General features: G+C 54.4%; 2 protein-coding genes across 2 annotated transcripts; both read left to right on the top strand.

Moving 5' to 3' along the window:
- Nucleotides 1-6,956: 6,956 nt before the first annotated feature.
- LY79DRAFT_508531 (uncharacterized protein) lies at nucleotides 6,957-8,362 on the top strand (the record flags this gene model as incomplete). The annotated part of the gene is made up of 2 exons (XM_060553952.1): nucleotides 6,957-8,168; nucleotides 8,246-8,362. The coding sequence occupies 2 exons, from the start codon at nucleotides 6,957-6,959 to the stop codon at nucleotides 8,360-8,362; spliced, it is 1,329 nt and encodes a 442-aa protein (XP_060417683.1).
- A 7,308-nt stretch (nucleotides 8,363-15,670) lies between these two features.
- On the top strand, nucleotides 15,671-17,204 carry LY79DRAFT_542888 (ctr copper transporter). Its single transcript, XM_060557020.1, has 2 exons — nucleotides 15,671-16,643; nucleotides 16,697-17,204. Exons 1-2 carry the CDS (start codon nucleotides 16,108-16,110, stop codon nucleotides 16,803-16,805), a joined length of 645 nt encoding a protein of 214 aa, XP_060417682.1. The 5' UTR covers nucleotides 15,671-16,107; the 3' UTR covers nucleotides 16,806-17,204.
- The last annotated feature ends 1,214 nt before the right edge of the window (nucleotides 17,205-18,418 follow it).

Raw genomic sequence — 18,418 nt, 5'->3', positions numbered from 1 at the left:
TCGCCAAGGGTGGGGGAATGCTTGGAGTTTTCATGAGCCATACCGCTTAGCAACCGATCAGTGCAAAAAAGTTATCATCAGCATCGGCTTTCGTACATATATCATTATGAGCCCAAAGCAACGGTACAGATACATAGGGCACAACGAGAAGGCTGGAGAGAAAATGGGGAGCACAGCGCGTTACTTGGTTTGGTGATCCCACTTGCCCATGAGCCTCCCCGCCGCACGCCTATTTTCTTTGGTACCAGTCGCCAAGTGTTTCTTTGTGGCAGGCGGATTCCGTCGACTGGCGCACTGCGAAAACTATGGGTGATCGATTAGGCAGTCTCACAGTCAGGGCGATCAGCTCGTACCCCGGCGACGTGGCTGTCTGACGAGATAAAATAAGCCTCTGCCGTTTAAGGCAAGACGGCAAGGAGGCTTCCAAGGTCGGTTTACAGCCTCAACATACACCAAACCGACACGCTTGAAGGATAAATCAACCATGTAGGCTTATGCTGCAGCGACACGTGCTCAATGGTAGTCAGATCAAGATGCAAATCCTGGCCATCCGTCAGGTTCTTGCATCCGACATGACCTGGTCTGGGTATCATCGACCAAGAGGCAAGCGTCCTTAGCCCCAGCGGCCAGCGCGGTCAGCTGTGAGGCCTCGATTTCGGGAATCCTTTGTTTTATAGTACACCAGGTTAATAAAATGAGAGGATGACGGCTCTCTGCCTTGTCGATTGTCCGGCGCTTCCAGTGTGTTTGCCCAACAAGACGTCGAGCTCGGGTTACACAAGATGAGACCCCAGCCCGCAGTCACGGCAAGATGGCCTGCTCGATGTAACGCATTCACAAAACTCAATCACAGAGACACACTAAAATTGGAAACAACTTACATATATCGACCGCAATCCCGACTCGAAGGACGCAGTTCCTTTGATGAAGTTGAGGCTCGACTAATATCGGCTTTCACGGTGATCTTCGTGTCAGAGATGATGGTGTCTTCCCTGTACGCGCTCCCCACGACTCGTTAAATATTCCCCAATGAAGGTAAGGCCGTGACCCAGCCCTGGCTCTAATCTAACTGGGGGCTAGGCTCCTGAGTACGTGACGTGCGATCGATGGCCAACTAGCTTCACCAGAGTTGAGAGGGAGGCATGGAAAGCACGCGGTGTCGGGATTGTCCCAGTGCGGAACAGACACCATGCACATGCAGTCCCCGTGTCCCTCCCGTCCAGGAGACCAGTGCGACTGGGAAGCTGGCGCGTACGAGGATGATGCATAGGCTTGCACAGGCAAGCAATGCGGAACCAGATGACCCAAACTTCCGACGAGAGAAATACAAACGCCTCTCGCCCTGGGCTTCTGCCAAGCCCGGCGCACGACTGTCACCTACCAAAAGACAGCGGACCAGGTCTGCAATGCGAGATGATGGCACTCGGCTTGCGGGAACACCTGGGCGAATAGACGGAAGATGAAGAGACCAGCCCTGTTCCTCGATGAAGGGCGGTGGGTTGCGAAAGCGTCACCATCACCCCCCCCCCCCCCCCCCCCCGGCCTATGCAACAACCTACAAGGATTACCCTCAATTCCAGCGATGAAAGAGGCCACCCCTGCATGCATGGCAGCAAGCTGCTCGTGTTATTACTTGCTTGAGCTCTAGGTAGCTGTACTGTCTAGCTACTGGTCGACTCGCTTTCGAGGGAAGCACATTTGCACTGGCGGTTGGTGCAGGGCCGAAGCATGCATCAGATGGATCGCTTACGCAGCCTCTTTCTTTGTTCACGGAACATGCCAGGGTGGGAAACCAACTGGGTCGTTGCGGTTCCCAATGCGAGCCAGGAGGAAATGGCTTATCAATACGGATGCGTCTCACTGGTGTTCCAGTGTCGGTTCCTTCGTTCAATTTGAGCTTGGACATGACATGGCCAAAGTGCAATAACGATCAGAGGTGCAGAGACACTTCCCCTCTCCATTGGCACCGTGGCACCGTAGCACATACTCGAGGATGCTAAGCTGTATGCGCTCTCATGCAGCTGGACCATGCAGTAGTGGCACCTTTAGCAGCCGGCTAGTGGATGCACCTGGCAAAAAGGTTACCGGAGCGAGACACGGCTGGGCCAAGTGCAAGGAGAAGCCCTGGAACCAGCGAATGAAGCAGGCGACAACGTATCTCGAAGCACGGCAGCGCGAAGGGTTCATCTGGAGGGCGTGGCGGTTTGCGGAGCATCGGGTAGTCTGATAACCTTTGGCGGAGCTCGGTTCACGGAACCGGCGACCAAAAACCTAGGCCAAATTGGACGGAGAAAATTGTAGAAAAGCCCGGCCGGGCCAGCAAGAACTACAAACAGAACACTCACTGCAGACCGCTTGCCAGGGTAGACATGGAGACGACAAGAAATTCTCGAACAAAGATGGCATCGATTTTAACGTGTGGGCAGCAACGAGGATAGCAAGATCGCGAGTGTGTCTGTTTGTGTGTTGACCGCCAGCAACGTATGTGTATACAAAAGGCAACTCGACGAGGTGATGTCAAGTGTGCCTGTTTACGCAAGAGTTTTTCCAAGTCTGCAGACGATTGTGGTTTTCAGCCTCACCGAGACTACATAGACGTTGCGAACTCTGCGGGCTGGTTCTGCATCAACCGTGCCCAGAGGAGCGTATATCATATCTTATACGGCGCAGGGACCCAAGCAGCTGCGACGGGTATGTACATGCGTCCATGACAGCTTGTCAGTCCAGGTCAGATGGCACTGGGGCGCGACACTGTCCGAGCCCACTTCGGAACGGGCATTGTGGATCATTACGAGTCGGGAAGCGGTGATGGGTATATAATAGCGGCGTATCGTCTCCGTCTCCGTCTCCTCGTATGCAAGCAAACCAGACGCTGAGAGCGAGAATGGGAGAGAGAGAAAGACCTTGACACAAGAGACGGCGCGCGCATGGGGCTCTGCACCACTCCCGGGCCTCATCCCGGCACGCTGAGAGCTGGAAACCGGGATGAGCATTGACCATCGGCTACAGCTTCATCAACGGCCACGGACACGGACTGTTGCTGACAGGCCCACTCACCGTAAGAGCAATCGACGAAGGGTTGGATGGATGCACAGGCGATATTGGCAGTGCAGTACAGCTTCCCAGTGGGGTACCACCACCCCTGTTTATTCTCTTGGCCGCGTCGAAGGGATCATCACCCGCCGAGGTGCTGGCAAAGTCTGTGTCGTTCTTAAACACTCCAGGGAGCCTCAGTCAAGTCCGTTCCCATGTTTGACGTGGAAGGGATGAAAGATGAACCTCGAGATGACGACGAAGCCTCGAGGAACGTTTGCTCGGCAGAGCGAATCGAGTTGTATCGACCCTTGTGAGTTTTTAGGCAACCACCTCTGGTGATCGTTTCGCTCTTTCCAGCCGCACGGACGATATTCAGCGTCAGTCTTCATATTTTCGCGTCGTAACGGCGTCGTTCCGCGACGTTCACAGCCCTCTGTCCCAGACACGGGTGGACATTCGGGAAGTGACTGGACTCTATCCCGGACCGGACTTCGGCTGTCTGCAATGTCATCTCAGATGATCTGCTGGTAAGAAGGCCGCTATTACAGGCACTGTTCCGGCACGCGTCAGCAATATGGCGGCAGCAGGCAGGTAATTAACGGAATCTTTCACACACCACACCCCAGTCAAGTTGTCGGGCCACGTTGAACGCGGCGCTCTCGGTCGATCGAAGACCGGCCAGCATTGCAGGAGAGTTCTGCGCGAGCGGGAGAGCAACACCGCCGTACAGGCATACTGAGAATGCGCGCCGGTACGGAAAGCAATGAGTGACCTCAAGTCAGGACAAGGGAAGTGGGGGGGGGGGGGGGGGGGAAGGAAGGGAAAAAAAAAAAAAAAAGGGTTGAGCTCATGCAGGACCAGGGGTTGGGCCAACCTGAGAAGATGCACGCACCACAGGGCAATGCTTGGACCCCCGGGAGGGTGTCCAGATATTGGCCAAAGGATGCACACCCGACGCAACCCACATCTGGACTGAGTAGTGTACATCCTGGACGAAGCAGAAGAGCAAAGTGGTTAGTCTGAGCAGGCACTTTCTCTGTTCCGGGACGACCGCGCCCGAAGACGATAGCTCAGAGTGGACCATGTCATAATACGGTCAAGATGCGAATAATTTGGGGCCCGAGGGCAGGGTTTCCCGCTGCTGGTCGCTTGATGGATGAGATTTGTGATTAATATTCATTATCCGTCTTCACCAACTCCGAACTCCGGGTGGAGGTGCACTGCACGACACGGCTACCCTTCAATCCACTGGTGCGGCGGCACTGCGGGTCCCAAGCTACTGCTAATGGGCAATCGGACAGGCACCATACCATTCCCACCGACTATATTTCTCGGTTGTCAGGCGCCTCGACTCTACGGCATCCGTCACGATGCCATCCATAAGCGGACAGCTAACACCAGCACCCGTTATCAGACAGTTCGTCCCAAGTCTTCTTCATCGTCCGGGAAGCGAAGAGATGGGGTTGGACAGGCCATCTCATTGTCGACGACAGGACTATCCTTATTACATTGCCTCACATCAAGAAAATGATACGGTCATTTTCGTGTCCCCCCCCGGAATTAGCAAGGCAGGGTCAGAAAAGCACATGCATCTCGTTCCTTGGCCTGGAGAAGTCAATCTCAGGGGATAAGGGAGATGGGATCCAAGTGTCTGGTGCTGGTGGGTTCGGTTCGGTTTGGTTTGGCTTTGGTGAAGGGGGGGGGGGGACTCTCACCTGCTTAGTGACAGAGCCAGACTGACAGGGTCAAGGGTTCCAGCCTCTAGCCCTGGTCCTCTCTCTCTCTCTCTCCATCTTTCTTCTTACTTGCTGTCTCTGCCTCTCTGTACAGGTCTCTCCGGTTCTCTGTGTCTTGGTTCTGCTACCGCGCTCTTCGTTCAGCGGCCCAGTCGGGTAGTGTACCATAAATCTATTCACACGCCTTCCCCCGTCTCTTCCTCTTTCGCCCGCACACGCCGCTGATTGCTTTTTCGATTGTTTCTTTTCCGAATGGCAGGAAGTCGGATCTCACACCACCCCCCCATCCCCCCACCCCTTTCCTAGTCTTCTTGCAATGGCCAACTGAATGATGATGACAGACCTGGCTGGAACATGCCCATTCTCTCACTCCCTCCCCGACAATTCAACCTTCACTGCCATCTTCTAGTCCCAATGCAGCTACAATACCTGGGCTACGTCCACGCCTACGCCCCCCTTTGGTAGAGGCATCTGAACTTCTGCCCACCAATCTTATCTCGCGCCCCTCCCTCCTTGTCCTCACCCTCCTTGTCCTCACCCTCCTCGTCTGTGTGTTTCCCCAAGGTAAGGAGCATTGCCCGCTCCTGATACCAACTTGATCCACGCCAGCGAGAGAGCTGTCTTCGGTCTGGGCTGTCCGTCAATGAAATGTTAACCTTTAATCTCCAGAGACCGGCAGCTACCTTTGAGCAACCCACCCCCTTCTTCTCCAAACACACCGTCCCAGCAGCTTGCTTGTGTTCCGCCTTCGACATCCAACGCCCAGACCCTGTGGTCCCAAACCAAAGGTCGGTCAATACGCCACTGCTGCCCACCTCCCCAGGTACGGGGTAGGCCCCAGAAGCAGAACGCTGAGCACCTCGACTGCAGAGGCTACCTTACTCTACTGCATCTTGGTACTGCCCCCCGGCTGGGCCTCGATGAATGCCAGGCCAGGCGGGGACGGCACAGAGACAAAAAAGGAGAGAGAGAGAGAGAGAGAGAGAGAGAGACATCCTTCCCAGAGAGACACTGACCGGGAGAGAAAAGCACTACTTTGATCACATCTCTCATTCTGCTTCTTTCTCCTCTCCGCCGCTATCATTTGCCTCGTCAGATATTCGAAAAGCTCCCGCTGCTGCCAACACGGCATACCAGAGAATCATAGACCGAGCCAGGGGATTCTGTGCCTTTCGTCTCGTCTCGTAGGGCAGATGGTACATCACTCATCGTCGTCTTTCTCCTCCCCCCCCCCCCCCCCCTCTTCCTTGTCAGACACAACTACCCACCCCCGGTACTTGGAGCTGAGGCGCCCAGGGTCCTCCGGTAACATTTTGGTATCCGTCTGCCCATTTACAAGCCCCCTTCAGCCCTCCCGAGCTAGAGCCTGGCTGGCTTTGGCCTAAGGAGATCTCGGTTTAGCTCCCCCAGTCCAAGTCCCGCACCATCAAGGAGCTACATATATTCGACAGCCGCCTTTCCGCACTGGAGGAACGGATTGTCGCCCTAATGTGATCGACGCACGATAACTCCTTTCGACATCTCGCTCCAGGATAGCTTAAAACCTGCACACAAAGCCTCTTTGCGAATCCGACCACAAGGCCTGTTGTCTATTTACTGCGTATTATCCACTTCATCCATCCATCCGCCCATCCATCCATCCATCCATCCACCCATAACCCATCATTCACCTATCCGTCCATCAAGGCAAGCAACCCATCAACCACCACCTCGGGGCCTGACCATTCTCTGCCTCCCGTCATCCTGACTTGTCTCCCCGTCTCGTCTCTTCTTGTCTACTCCGCTTCCATCCCTTCATTTAAGGGTTGCGGAAGTCCGCCTGGCCTGGTCGAATACCCGGCTGTGTGTTCCCGCGAGTCCCTGGCGAGCGTTGATAAAGTCAGCAGTGGCCAGGAGTTTCCCGGCTACATTCCAGAGCTTCGTGTTGAAGTTCCGACTTTTTTTTCCAGCTCCGACGCAGCTTCCTCGTGATCCGCCCGCTGTCCCTGCCTTCATACTCAAGGGGAAAAAATACCTTGGCACCCATTCGCGCCTCGTCCTCAGGGTTGTTGTCCCGTCAGACTTTGATCCTCCAACGGTCCTCCCTCGGTGCCTGCTGGCCCTGCTTCACGCAAAGCAAGAAAAGGAGAGCAGCGTGACCGGCAGAATCGAGCACCACCTGCTCACTACGACACCCGACCCACAATGGCCATGGAGACTTCTTCAAGCTTTACGGCTCGGAGACAAGCCACCCAGGCTTTGCCGCCTTTCCATCTGCCGTCATCCCAAGATATACCCAGTATGAGTAGACACCTTCATCAATACCCTTTCAATTATCACAACCAGCCTCTTCAATCACCGTCTACGTGGCAAGCTCCGGCAATGATCACGCCGTCGGCTCCGCCATCCTCCTCTTCCGCCGCCTCAAATACCCAACACTCTCCCAATACCGCCAGCTCTGGTCTAACATCGCCTTCAGGGGTACCAGGTGAAGGGTTAAGCCCGCTATCTTCCGGTGTCAACACCGCGAGCTCGCAAAGTTCCTACTACCCGGCGAGCGTTCAAGGGTCATGGCCGACTCCCTCCAATTCGTACCAGCTCAGCTCTGGGAACCCGCAATCCCTCAGCCAACCGCCACAGTACGCACCTCGGGGAAGCACCTATGAGCATCAGTCTCCAATGTCCTATTCTCGCACTTCGCAGTCTCCAGCGACGGGGGGCGAAGGTCTTCCTGCGCCGCCCTACGGACAGCATCAGTCCTTCCAGTCGGGCTACTCTGCAGGAGGAACGGGCTCTGCTCCAGTTAGTTTGCCTTCCCAGGGCCCCCCAACGCCTCAGGCTGGGATCCTCGGATCCCAAGCCTCAGTCTCGACGCAGCCACCCACGCCCGGCGGCGTCCCTTCACACGTTGACACGTATACGCAGTCCCGACCACCAGCGACCCCCGGCTACTACTCGACGTCTTCCGCTCCTCAGCAATCGCCATTCCCCAGCTTTCAGCACACGTCGCCCACAGCCCATTCCCCGACGACTTCAGGCGGTCCCGGAAGGGGTCTTGCTTCTCTTCAACACCCTTCCGCCATGGCCCCCCCTGGTTCCTACCGTTACTCGACATATCACGTACCGTCGATGGGAGGGCCGATCATGTCGAACCTCACATCACCCGGCCATTCAATGTCAATTGTTTCTGGCATGGGCGTCCCCGGCGGCTACGGAGCTCATCACCTTGGGGCCTCAATGTACGGCCATGGCGGACAGCCGAATCCTCAAGCAGAGCGACCTTTCAAGTGCGATCAGTGCCCTCAATCTTTCAACCGAAATCACGACTTGAAGAGACACAAGCGCATCCATCTTGCTGTCAAGCCGTTTCCCTGTAACTTCTGCGACAAAAGCTTTTCCCGCAAGGACGCCCTGAAGGTATGCTCTCCGAATGCTGAGCGACAGCCACTACTACAATCGGCCTTGAGACAGACGACAGCTAACAACTGCCATAGCGACACCGGCTTGTCAAGGGCTGCGGTAACAAGGACGGGGAAAGTCAAAACGACAACGGCCGCCGCTCTCCGCAGGAACACTCTGACGACGGAACACCACCCCTCAGGCGAGAATGAGGCGTCCAGCACGGGGTTTTGATATCATGATAACGTTGCAGTCTCGACTGAATGGCGGGCATTTAACGTTGCCACCGCGGAGTTACTGAACGAACCCATCGCACGTGTGGCTGCAACCTCCAAGCCTGCGACCACCACACTGGGAAGCAGGGACGCATCACGACAGAGCTACGAGAACAGCCACACTTTGTGAGGTAGATGGCCTGTAAAACACAGGCGCGAGGCATGTTGGGCGTTATCAAAAAGTGACCGACTCGAAGCTCTCTAATTTCCCTTTCTTCTCTACGTTTTGATCACGAACCTCGTCATCGTCTTTTATTTTCTCCGCGCGCTTGGCCACACACGACTAGCCAGGAATTGTTACTTTACCGATACCACGGCACACTAATGGGCAAGGGACTATCAGGGTCATAGAGGGCGAGTCATCTGGCACTGTTTTCACTTTTTTGTTTCGCCACGCAAAGTTTCTTATCATCATGATATGCTTTCCCGGGGAACTTGTTTGCGACAAAGGTTACGAGGACTCGTATGGAACAGACGCGCTGGCATTCATGGCGAAAGGGATATAGCGTAGACCTTTGTCCTACGGCTGGCTGGCATGAGGACTGGTTTTATGGTCTTACCGTGTCCAATATTGGGGGGAAAGAGGGGAGTTATTACCACGGTTTGGGATGGATCACGATGGGCATTAGGGTCTCATACGAGAACGGGGATAAAGATCTGGTCACGGATCAGACAGAAATTGGAAGGACACATTGGACAGGTTAGGTTGGAGTTGTGGGACAAATCGATCCCTCAAGGTAGGGTGGAGTTGGGTTCACGGGACTGTTTTGTGAGATACCAAAGATTATTAAGGGTCAAAGGGGCCCCCTGATGTACTATTACGCTGTGCACGCGCTCCGAGATTTACAAATGCAAAGATGATCCAACTCGCTGTTCGCATGTCTGTCGACACACGCCCATGTTGGAAAGGTTCCCTGGCCATCTGACCGTGACGCAACAGCGGGGGATCCGGGGGACGATGAGGGCAGCCCCGAACGGGGAACTGGCTAGCATGTGAAGAAGACAAGAAACATTTCCCGGCCTAGCTCGGCCATCTTTGTCCTCGTTCCCCCCCTTTCTTTCCGGGCTAGACGCCGACGACGAAAGCACCCTCGGGCGGCGCGTTCGAGACTCTACTATGAGGGCGGCAGAGAAACTAGAGAGAGAGAGAGAAAGGCGAAAGTATACGAGACTTGTCGACCCCCTCCCCCCCACCTTTTCCATGCCCAACACAGATGGTCTCAAACTCTCATCCAAGACTCTCGGAGAGGCATTGCGTATCCCCACCCCCTTCCCCTTGACATCGTGAATACGGAAATTTAGTTGAGATGTCCGAGAGTGGTACGGACCCCGGTATCTAGGGCCTTTCAAGCGTATTACAAGGGTGGGGAGAGACTAAGGTGAGATGGCGGCGTGGACGGACGATATCGAGGGCTGAGAAAAGGGGGAACGTGCTCACGCTTGGTTGGGGGAGGGACAGTGAATGGGTGAATGACCTGGAGAAGAGATGGGATGACAGATGGGTACCTAGGCACTGTGCTCAAAACATCGGATGGCATGAGCAAGAGAGTGCGCAACAAACATCATGGAACTTAGGTACCGGTAGGCTCCCCCCTACCCATTTACCATTTTCTTTTTTTTTTTCCGCCTCACAGAAGGCGGGGAGGCCCAAGATGAGGGATGGGTCGGACGGAGAAAAAAAAAAAAAAAAGAAGAAGAAAAGTCCCGACAGTGACCCGTTTCATTGCTCGTGCGGGTGTCCGAACAAGTGACGTCGGCCCTTTTCTTCTGGGGTTTTGCCTTCATCCGGCAGGGTGCGCCCGAATCGAAGCGCAAATCGGAGATGGAGGGTTTGGTCTTTACGCTTTCCGTGTCATGTCAGATGTAGGCGGCCTTCTCGCCCCGGGGCACCAGCAAAGCTTATCGTGACAATATTCCCCGAGCGGTGGGGGGGGGGGGGGGGGGGGGGGGGCAGAGGCAATCTAGTCCGTCGCCGAGAGTCCGAGCTGACCTCGGCGTTCTGGCCAGGGTTTCGGTCGAACTTGGAATAGTGCTCGCGACGTTCACGACGCAGGCGTATGAGAGAATGAGAGAGAGACATGTGAGAAAATGTACTAAAAGACTATTTTACTCCCTTGAATATAGGCTACGTTGGGGGAACTCGGGACGAGTCGGCCTCGCTCGTCGTGCAAGCAAAGATGCAATATCGAACACGGTACCTAGGTCCCGTTCAAAGCCAGGCGGATAACTGCATTCCACCTCGGATTTCGTCCTGTCATTGAATACCCCGAATCCCCGATCCAAGGAACAAAGCTCCGCTGGGCGGGGAGGGGAGTGGGCAGGTGAAAGCAAGTCGGCTGCAGAGGTGAAGCGAGTAAGCTGGCAAAAAGTCGGCCGGAACTTTCTAGCCCCCTTTCCCCCATCTGCCCTCGTGTTCAGCAGCATTGCTAGTGGGCGAGCTATGCCACCTCCATGTGAGCACGCGGGCTTGACGAACCGGTCGCCTAGCTGCAGTCAGGTAACACGCCCGGGAGGGGGCTCTGGAATTAATGGGCAGCTCTGATGAGGCCCTGTATCAACTCTGCCGTATGGGGAATGGCTTCCTCGGCGCATTGGAAAGTATCCCCTCTCCGCGACGAAAGTGCTGGGTGAAGGGCGGCGAGGCCATTCTCCGTGACAATCCACATTGACTTCGTGATCGTGCTTGACGCCATTGCCGGAGGGCCGGCCGAGAAAAGCGAGCATATTCTGACAGGTCCGACGCACAATGTCACATTTCAGTGTCTGGTCTTGGCAAGGTTAATCTGGGCGGCTTGTTTGCTCCCGCTTTCCGTAGGTTCTAGTTTGTGCATCGCGAAAGGGTCGAATGCTCGTCTTCCGAACCTCCTCACCCGAACCTTCCCCCCGTACAGAGGTCACTTGGGCGTGGCGGACGTTTGGGTGGACAACCTTCGTGCGCCGTCTCTTTCGGCCTCTGACTCAACGTGGGATGGAAGACGCCTTGTCAACCGCGGCTAAGGCGAAAAGATCCAGAAGACTGGTCGCAAGACCAGGGCGTTGACAGCCCCTTGGCGACGAAAAAGCCTGCCGCGCCACGCAAATGCTGTCTGTCTGGACACTCGGTAAATAAACCACACCTCGTCATGAACGACGGGCGGCAGGGCAGTCCGCTTTCGAGTATACCAAACGTGGCCGCGTCTCGAGAGGGCGTCTTGACCGATCAACATCCTGCGACATCCTTTTATCTCGCTGCCGCTCATCCTGGTTCGAGTCTAGCAGTTTCCCCTCAAGGTGGAAGAGGCTAAACTTCCGGATGCAGAATAGGGGATCCCCATGACGATCATGCGCCGACCGTTCTGTCAACCTGGGTGTCCTCGCCACGTTTGTGTCTTCTGCGTTCGATCGACCCATGATATCATCCAAGACAAGCTCCTTCAAAAACGAGTCGGCGTACAGGTTGATGGAATTGACCGGCTCCTTTCTAAACCTTGCGACGGCTGCAGCCTGTTTTTCTCCGGTGTATGTCTGTTGTCTTCAACTTGCCAAATCATATGAGAGAGTTCCGATACTTGTAATTCTTCGACAGAGCTTGTATTTAGAGCTTTTCATCTTGGTTATGCCGAACGACCAGTTCCATTGAGCCGAAATTCGCCCCCGAGACCGGGTACCAGCGGTTTTGAATCCTCACAAAGCTGGCGGCAGCTCCATGTCCTGATACTATCCACGCTGCACTGACTTAATTTAACCGCCTGCATCAGGTCCGGCGAAGTATTCGCAGTGGAGGCAGGTATCGCGTCGAGGGTGCCTGTACCAATCACTGCGTGTGATTTTATCGGGAGGCCAGAAGCTGTTGCACTTTTTGATGGCCCCTCGTCGGCTTAGCCGATGTCTCCGACGTGGTACAGTTACTCCGCTTATGGGCGTGTCATACGAATAGCCTCCTTTCGGCGAAGATACCCCTGCTGATGGACTCTAGCCGATTCATGGAAAGAAATGACACTCACTGCAGTACTGCCACCTGTGTTACGTGACACCCAGCACATTGATCCTCCGCTCCCTGTTGTGTGTCAAGTTGGCCCAAGCTGTTGATGTACGCCAATTATACGTCGGACATGCTGTGACATGGGCGAAATTGGTAGCCATGGAACGTGGGGACGAAAATTAACCACCAGCCTTCTCCGCGTGGCTGTTCACGACAGTATAATAAAGAGCATGGAACCGCCATGCTTTGCACATGCAGCCGAGGGAAAGTCCGTAAGGTTCGAGCCAAGTTCCATGCGAACGCCGCGGCGGCTTTGATGAGTCGGCAAACCCCTCTTGGCTCGAGCAGTTCGAGGCTTGTATCAGTCGAGATCACGGAGTGACCCCCGTAGTATATCGACAGTCACCGAGGCTGCGATGGCTCCCATTGAACGTCAAATTAGTGGTTCAAAACATCATTCATTAGGCTAGTGATGAGCAGCCACTCTGCGGAGCAAGGGCGTCCGTTGCAAGTCGTTAAAATAGGCTCGGCAACTTGCGTTGTCCACCCCTCGACCCCGGCTCCGCGGTTTGGGTTGGGTGCAGATAGGGTCCCACCCTTGACTAAAACTGTGGTCTCAACCGTGGATATGCTGCGTGCTGGTGCAGATCGGTCTCCATGTCTGATGGAGACAAATATCCGCGACCAAAGTGAATTGTGACCGAGTAGGAACCATCCGATGTCGACGTGGACGGAGGTGACGAATATGGATAGAGCGGCAGTCATGCATCTCGCGGAAGGCTGCAGAACACCGTGAGACGATGGTTTTTCCAACCCAAAAAGACATCAAACGCTTTTTACCGCAGTCTGGCTGGTGAATCACCAAGGAGAACCGGGAAGGGCTGTCCAGAGGGCAGCAAGTCGCCAGTGGTTGGCGTTGCATAGACTCGGAGCAGTGATCGCCGGGCACCCCTGCAACATGGGGGGGTTCCGCAGTCGTGCGTGGTGACGATGCCGATCGTGTGGAAGTTGCATTCCGATTCCATCGCGGTCCAGGGGAGAGCCCCGCTCTTCCTGTCAGGGGATAACTTGGATGCTTCGTCTCCCTATGATAACCCAGCAGAAAGCGCTCGTTCGTTTTGGCCAGAGTCGCATCTTTGTGCATTACTTGATGTGGAGACCGGACACAACGGATGCCGTATCATCACCCGTCGCGCCGCATCCTGTCGACGCAGTCGTTAGTCCAGAAAGGCGTCGATAAACTGGAAATCGAGCTCGTCGTCGATTCGTTCGGTAAGGCGAAACAGCAAATCACTATCCAAGTGGGTGGTTCTCGAAAGTGTCTTTTCTGGTATTCCAAGTGAGGCTGTCTTCCTTTTCTTTTTTTTAAATAAAAAACTGTCTTCTTCTCGCAGCAAAGATCGGCACGTTTTCTAGGATGTTGTTGTTGCAGGTTATTCCAGTGTAACGCTGCTTGAGCTAATGAGTCGTGGGGGCGCACCCGGTCTGGCGGCTTAAGTTCCATCACACCCTCTCCACGATACGAAGGTTCAAAGTCTGAATACTAAAAGGGTGGCGTTTACCAGCAGGTGCCGATTTGATAGGTTGCAAGGGTTTTGGCTCGTCGTCTGTCGTATCGTACACGTGCCAACATTGACGACGCAACGTTAAGAGCTTGACTGAGAAACCGTGAGATAACTTTGCTGTAGAATACCGACACGGAGGTGGCTTGATACTTATCGTTCCTTCGAAAATGCTTACTCTACACGTACTTTCCATATTATGACGCTGGCGAAAGTTCAACCGCTTGGGCGGTTTAAAAAAAAACCATCTGCCCACAGAAATAGTCAGGAAACCACGTTAGGGACAGGGACACCTAAGAAGCATACTGGCAACTCTAAGTCATTGCATGGTTGGAGAAAGTCGGTGTTAGCATAAGTACACTTTCTAGTCTCAGTGGTCCCATGCAAACATGGCCCCATCTTGATTTCCCCAGTAGTCGTAGGCGTGCAATGCTTTCCTGGATGCTTAGTAGTCGCACGGGATAGATCCGACTGTCCAAGCAAAACGCGACCGTCGGGTGCTTGCAATAAACGTCACTACTGGGTACAACGAGATTGTGGGATTTCAGCCGAACAGCTCTCGAGACCATTGAACTGGTCCTTTGGAAATCGGAAATCGGAAACCGCACGCTGTGCAAGGACTGGGGCACGAGGCAGAAAGTATCAGGCAACAAGGCGTGCCCGGCGGACCAGCCATTATCTATCTTGTGAGGAAGAGATGGCAAAACATGATTGCGATTGGGTGTCTTAGGATAGATAGGGTTGCGGGGTGGATCTCCTTTATGAAGCAGCAGGGCAGAAGAGAATAGGCTGGGCCGATGTCACATCGGACGAGCATTTGAAGGGGCGGATAGACTTTGAGCTTGTCAGCGGTGCATGAGACCTCAAGATGTGCTTGTTTCTTTTGCTGACAAGGTGGCTGCGGTAGACGTTTCGAACGGTAGCAGTAAGGTCGGCTTTCACATCAGTTCCAGGTGTGCCAGGCCAACCAAGCATTACAGGATCCGGCGACAGAATTCCAACAATGGCCACAGTCCCATGCTCGTGGTTATCAGGGGTTCGGGTTTTGATGTCAGACACGGGGTCGATCCGGCCATGAGCCGACCCTTTCCAGATTAAATCCATGTCTGTGTCGTCGCCTCTTGAAGCATCTGTTTAAGATCCTCTGGCTGTAGGGCGGCTGGGAACTGGTATTATTAGTAACATTGTGCCATTGGATTAGGGTGGCAGGTAAGCATTGAGTACAAGGCAATAACGTTCAGTCCAATGTTTGCTCGGTCGAGGGCCGATAATGTCGGAAACGCGGAAAGAAGGTACAGAATAGGAAAACGGCTGAAGTTGGACTGTAACTGTAACAAGGTGAGCAGTTTGTTTTAGAAGAACAAGGACGGACGAGAAGGAAGTTGAGTGTGCGGTAGTCACTCGGGCAAGAAATTGTTAGTGGAAGGGGGTAACGGTACTTCCTGCCCCCCCTGCGCCGGCGAAGCTAGATTAATTGCGGGCCAATGAGAAGCGGATAAAGAGGAAAGACCCACTTAGCATCCGCCCTTGGCGTTGTCGCATACTCCACCAGTGCGCACGTTTCTGAGGGAGCGCCCTTGCCAGGCAGTAGCAGCACAACCGTATCTCCCTATCAGCTTGATGCGTGTTCCACGGCACTCGCCTGCTAACGACGTCTTAGGCCCTGGTCTGGAGCCAGGTACGTACTACACCGAGGGTCATCCAGGCTTCGTCGTCAGGTCGGCACGGACAACAAAAAGTCACCACTGCCCGGCTGAGGCATCTTGGTAGAAGCCGAGTCACTTGCCATTAATGCGGAAAACTTGCTCTCGTTTCGCCGCCCTGTTATCTTCGCAACCCAATTCGTAACGCTCTCCTTGCTCGAAGCGTCTGAAGATCTCACGCAATCCTTCTCGCTGCCAATCTATAACACTGACCTTGCCGCCTTGTCCTCTATATCCTGGCGTTTTTCCATCTGAAGAACTCTCTCCATCTCTCTCACGCTCCCTCCTCCTTACCCTCGATCCGAAGTGATAACGATCCTGACGGCCGGGACTGGAGCCTGGTTTGTTCATTGATTTTTGCACCGGCACTCTCTTAATTTACGAATACCCTCCCCCATTCTCTTCCCTTACTGCTGCGCCGCCAGCGTCGACCGCTTCCCACACGACACCGCCGCGATGGACAGCTTTCTGATGGCCAGACATGGGGACGAGGACCACGGCGCGGCGACCGCCGCCGACGCTATGCCGGGAATGGATATGGGATCCGGCTCGATGAACAACAGCAGCAGCAGCGGCGGCGGCGGCAGCATGACGATGATGATGATGAGCATCTTCCAGAACAGCATCAAGACTCCTCTGTACACCGAGACGTGGACCCCGAACAGTGTCGGCACCTACGCCGCAACCTGCATCTTCCTCATCTTTCTCGCCTTCTGCATGCGCGGCATGCTGGCTCTCAAGTCCATCCAGGAGAAGCGATGGCTCGACAAGGACTTCAAGCGTCGCTACATCAGCGTCAACGGAAAGATGGGTATGGCCGGTCAAATTTCATCGGAGAGCATGGCGAAACAGATGGTGCTCTCGGAGAATGGCGTCGAGGAGAACGTCACTGTCGTCCAGAAGCAGCACGGGATATGGAGGCCGTGGAGATTTTCGGTCGATCCCATCCGCGCCCTGATTGACACCGCTATTGCTGGGGTCGGATATTTGCTGTACGTGGCCCCGTTGTTCTCCCCGTGGATCATCAAACTGACAATGGCCCTAGCATGTTGGCTGTCATGACCATGAACGTTGGTTACCTGCTCTCGGTTCTGGCCGGCGTCTTTCTGGGCAGTCTCGCCCTTGGTCGCTTTGCTACTTTGGGTGAGCACTAGAGGCTATCAGACGTTTGGCTAGGGAGAGAACGTCGAAGACTCGGCTCACTTGCTCCTACTGCGTTAATACTTCATAAACCCTGCGGGTATATCGGTGGTATTGCGGTAGCCGAGGAGACGGAATGAAGAAACGCGATCACGAGAAAGCAAAACCGAGGAAGTCAGTCCAAGCCTTTGATATACTTACTATTTACTTTTTATTCTCTGTAAGCTTTTTTTTTTTTCCTCCCGGAAAAGGGGACCTCAGTTAAGAAGGATTGATTCTACCATGTTGCTATCGGCTTGTGCATTACTCTTGCTGTCCTGTACACTCTCTATCCCAGCGGACGGCCGCGGAGCCAAAAGCTGTGACGATAAAAAAGCTGTCGTGAGGTCTGATCCCCCCCCAATCATGAGTTCCTCGTGCTGTGCCTAGTGCCCTTGACTTCTGTGGTAGTGATGTTAGTATAAGTACATGGGCTCTTCCGGTGCCGCCACCTGGCCCGTGCAGAAACCTTCTCAAAACCCCTCAACCCGCTCCTTCGGTTCCCCCTCTCAGGGTTGTAAGACGTGCCAAGGCCAAGCATTCACTGGTGCCTCCCCATACTATCCACCTCCAGGTTCCTCTTCATCACCACATGGGTCGTTGCTGAACCGTATCGTGTTTGGGCTGCCTGTCAAACATTTGGCTTGTCGGGGGGCCGCTCAACATAATGGCCACAGCTCAGCCCACACAGCATGATGCACCACCAATGCGAGCGAAGAATGGTGGGGTAACGATATGAACAGTTAGGTTCTGGGATAAGAACCTTACCACTTCCTTGGTCAGATGTGCTTACCTAATCTAATGTCTTGCTGTCTTGCGAATACGGACACGTAGCAACCGTCCATGACCCCGACAACACCAAGCTGCCTTCCTGGATGAAAAGAAGAAGTCGTCCATACACGAACTTACGAATCGTACTGTTAGTCCTTCCCGAGGGCCGTATTCTAAGAGGTTTGCCTCGGTCCGTTTCATCTGAGCTGCTCTTTTCTGTGGGTTGCAGGTTTCGTTGCTCCGATGCTCTTACCCGTTTGGTTTGTTTCCTTTATCCGTTTACCAGATAACGAAGCCGGGCGGCAAGTTCCGTGTGAGAAGACGGAGGGATGCCGGTGCCACGGCTAGAACGTCTCCCTTTGCGCCGTCTGTTTTTGCGTTGCAGCCATGGACGGCTGGCAAGCCTCTTCGTCGTTACGCGACTGTCGGGATTACCTACATCAGTGCCAGGGATCGACGATCCTCTGCCGCTTCGTTCCAGCCGGGCCGAGGTCTGATGAAGTAGCGACAACGGGAGGCGGAGATATGGTGGCTGTATCAGTCCTTCATCTTACATTGTGTTTCTACTGTCTTTTCGACCCCGACACTCGTTAACTGGCAAAGAGCATTCCCAACTCCGGGCACTGTGTGTTACAAAGCCACCATCTCCGGACCTCAGTCTTTGGTGGGCCCCGGTCAACATCCGTCCGATTGGGGACCGGAATTGCGACGAGGTAAAGTTGCCAAATGCCCGAAGAGACAGGGGACCCGGCGCAATGTTCGATGCCAGGGACAACGAGCACAAAGACAACGTTTTGCGTATGGCTTTCCATACCTA

This window comes from Colletotrichum navitas (assembly GCF_030913465.1).
Source record: "Colletotrichum navitas strain CBS 125086 chromosome Unknown LY79scaffold_10, whole genome shotgun sequence".
NCBI classification, from domain to species: domain Eukaryota; kingdom Fungi; phylum Ascomycota; class Sordariomycetes; order Glomerellales; family Glomerellaceae; genus Colletotrichum; species Colletotrichum navitas.
Note: the sequence above shows the minus strand (reverse complement) of the source record. Positions and strands in the feature narration are given on the sequence as shown.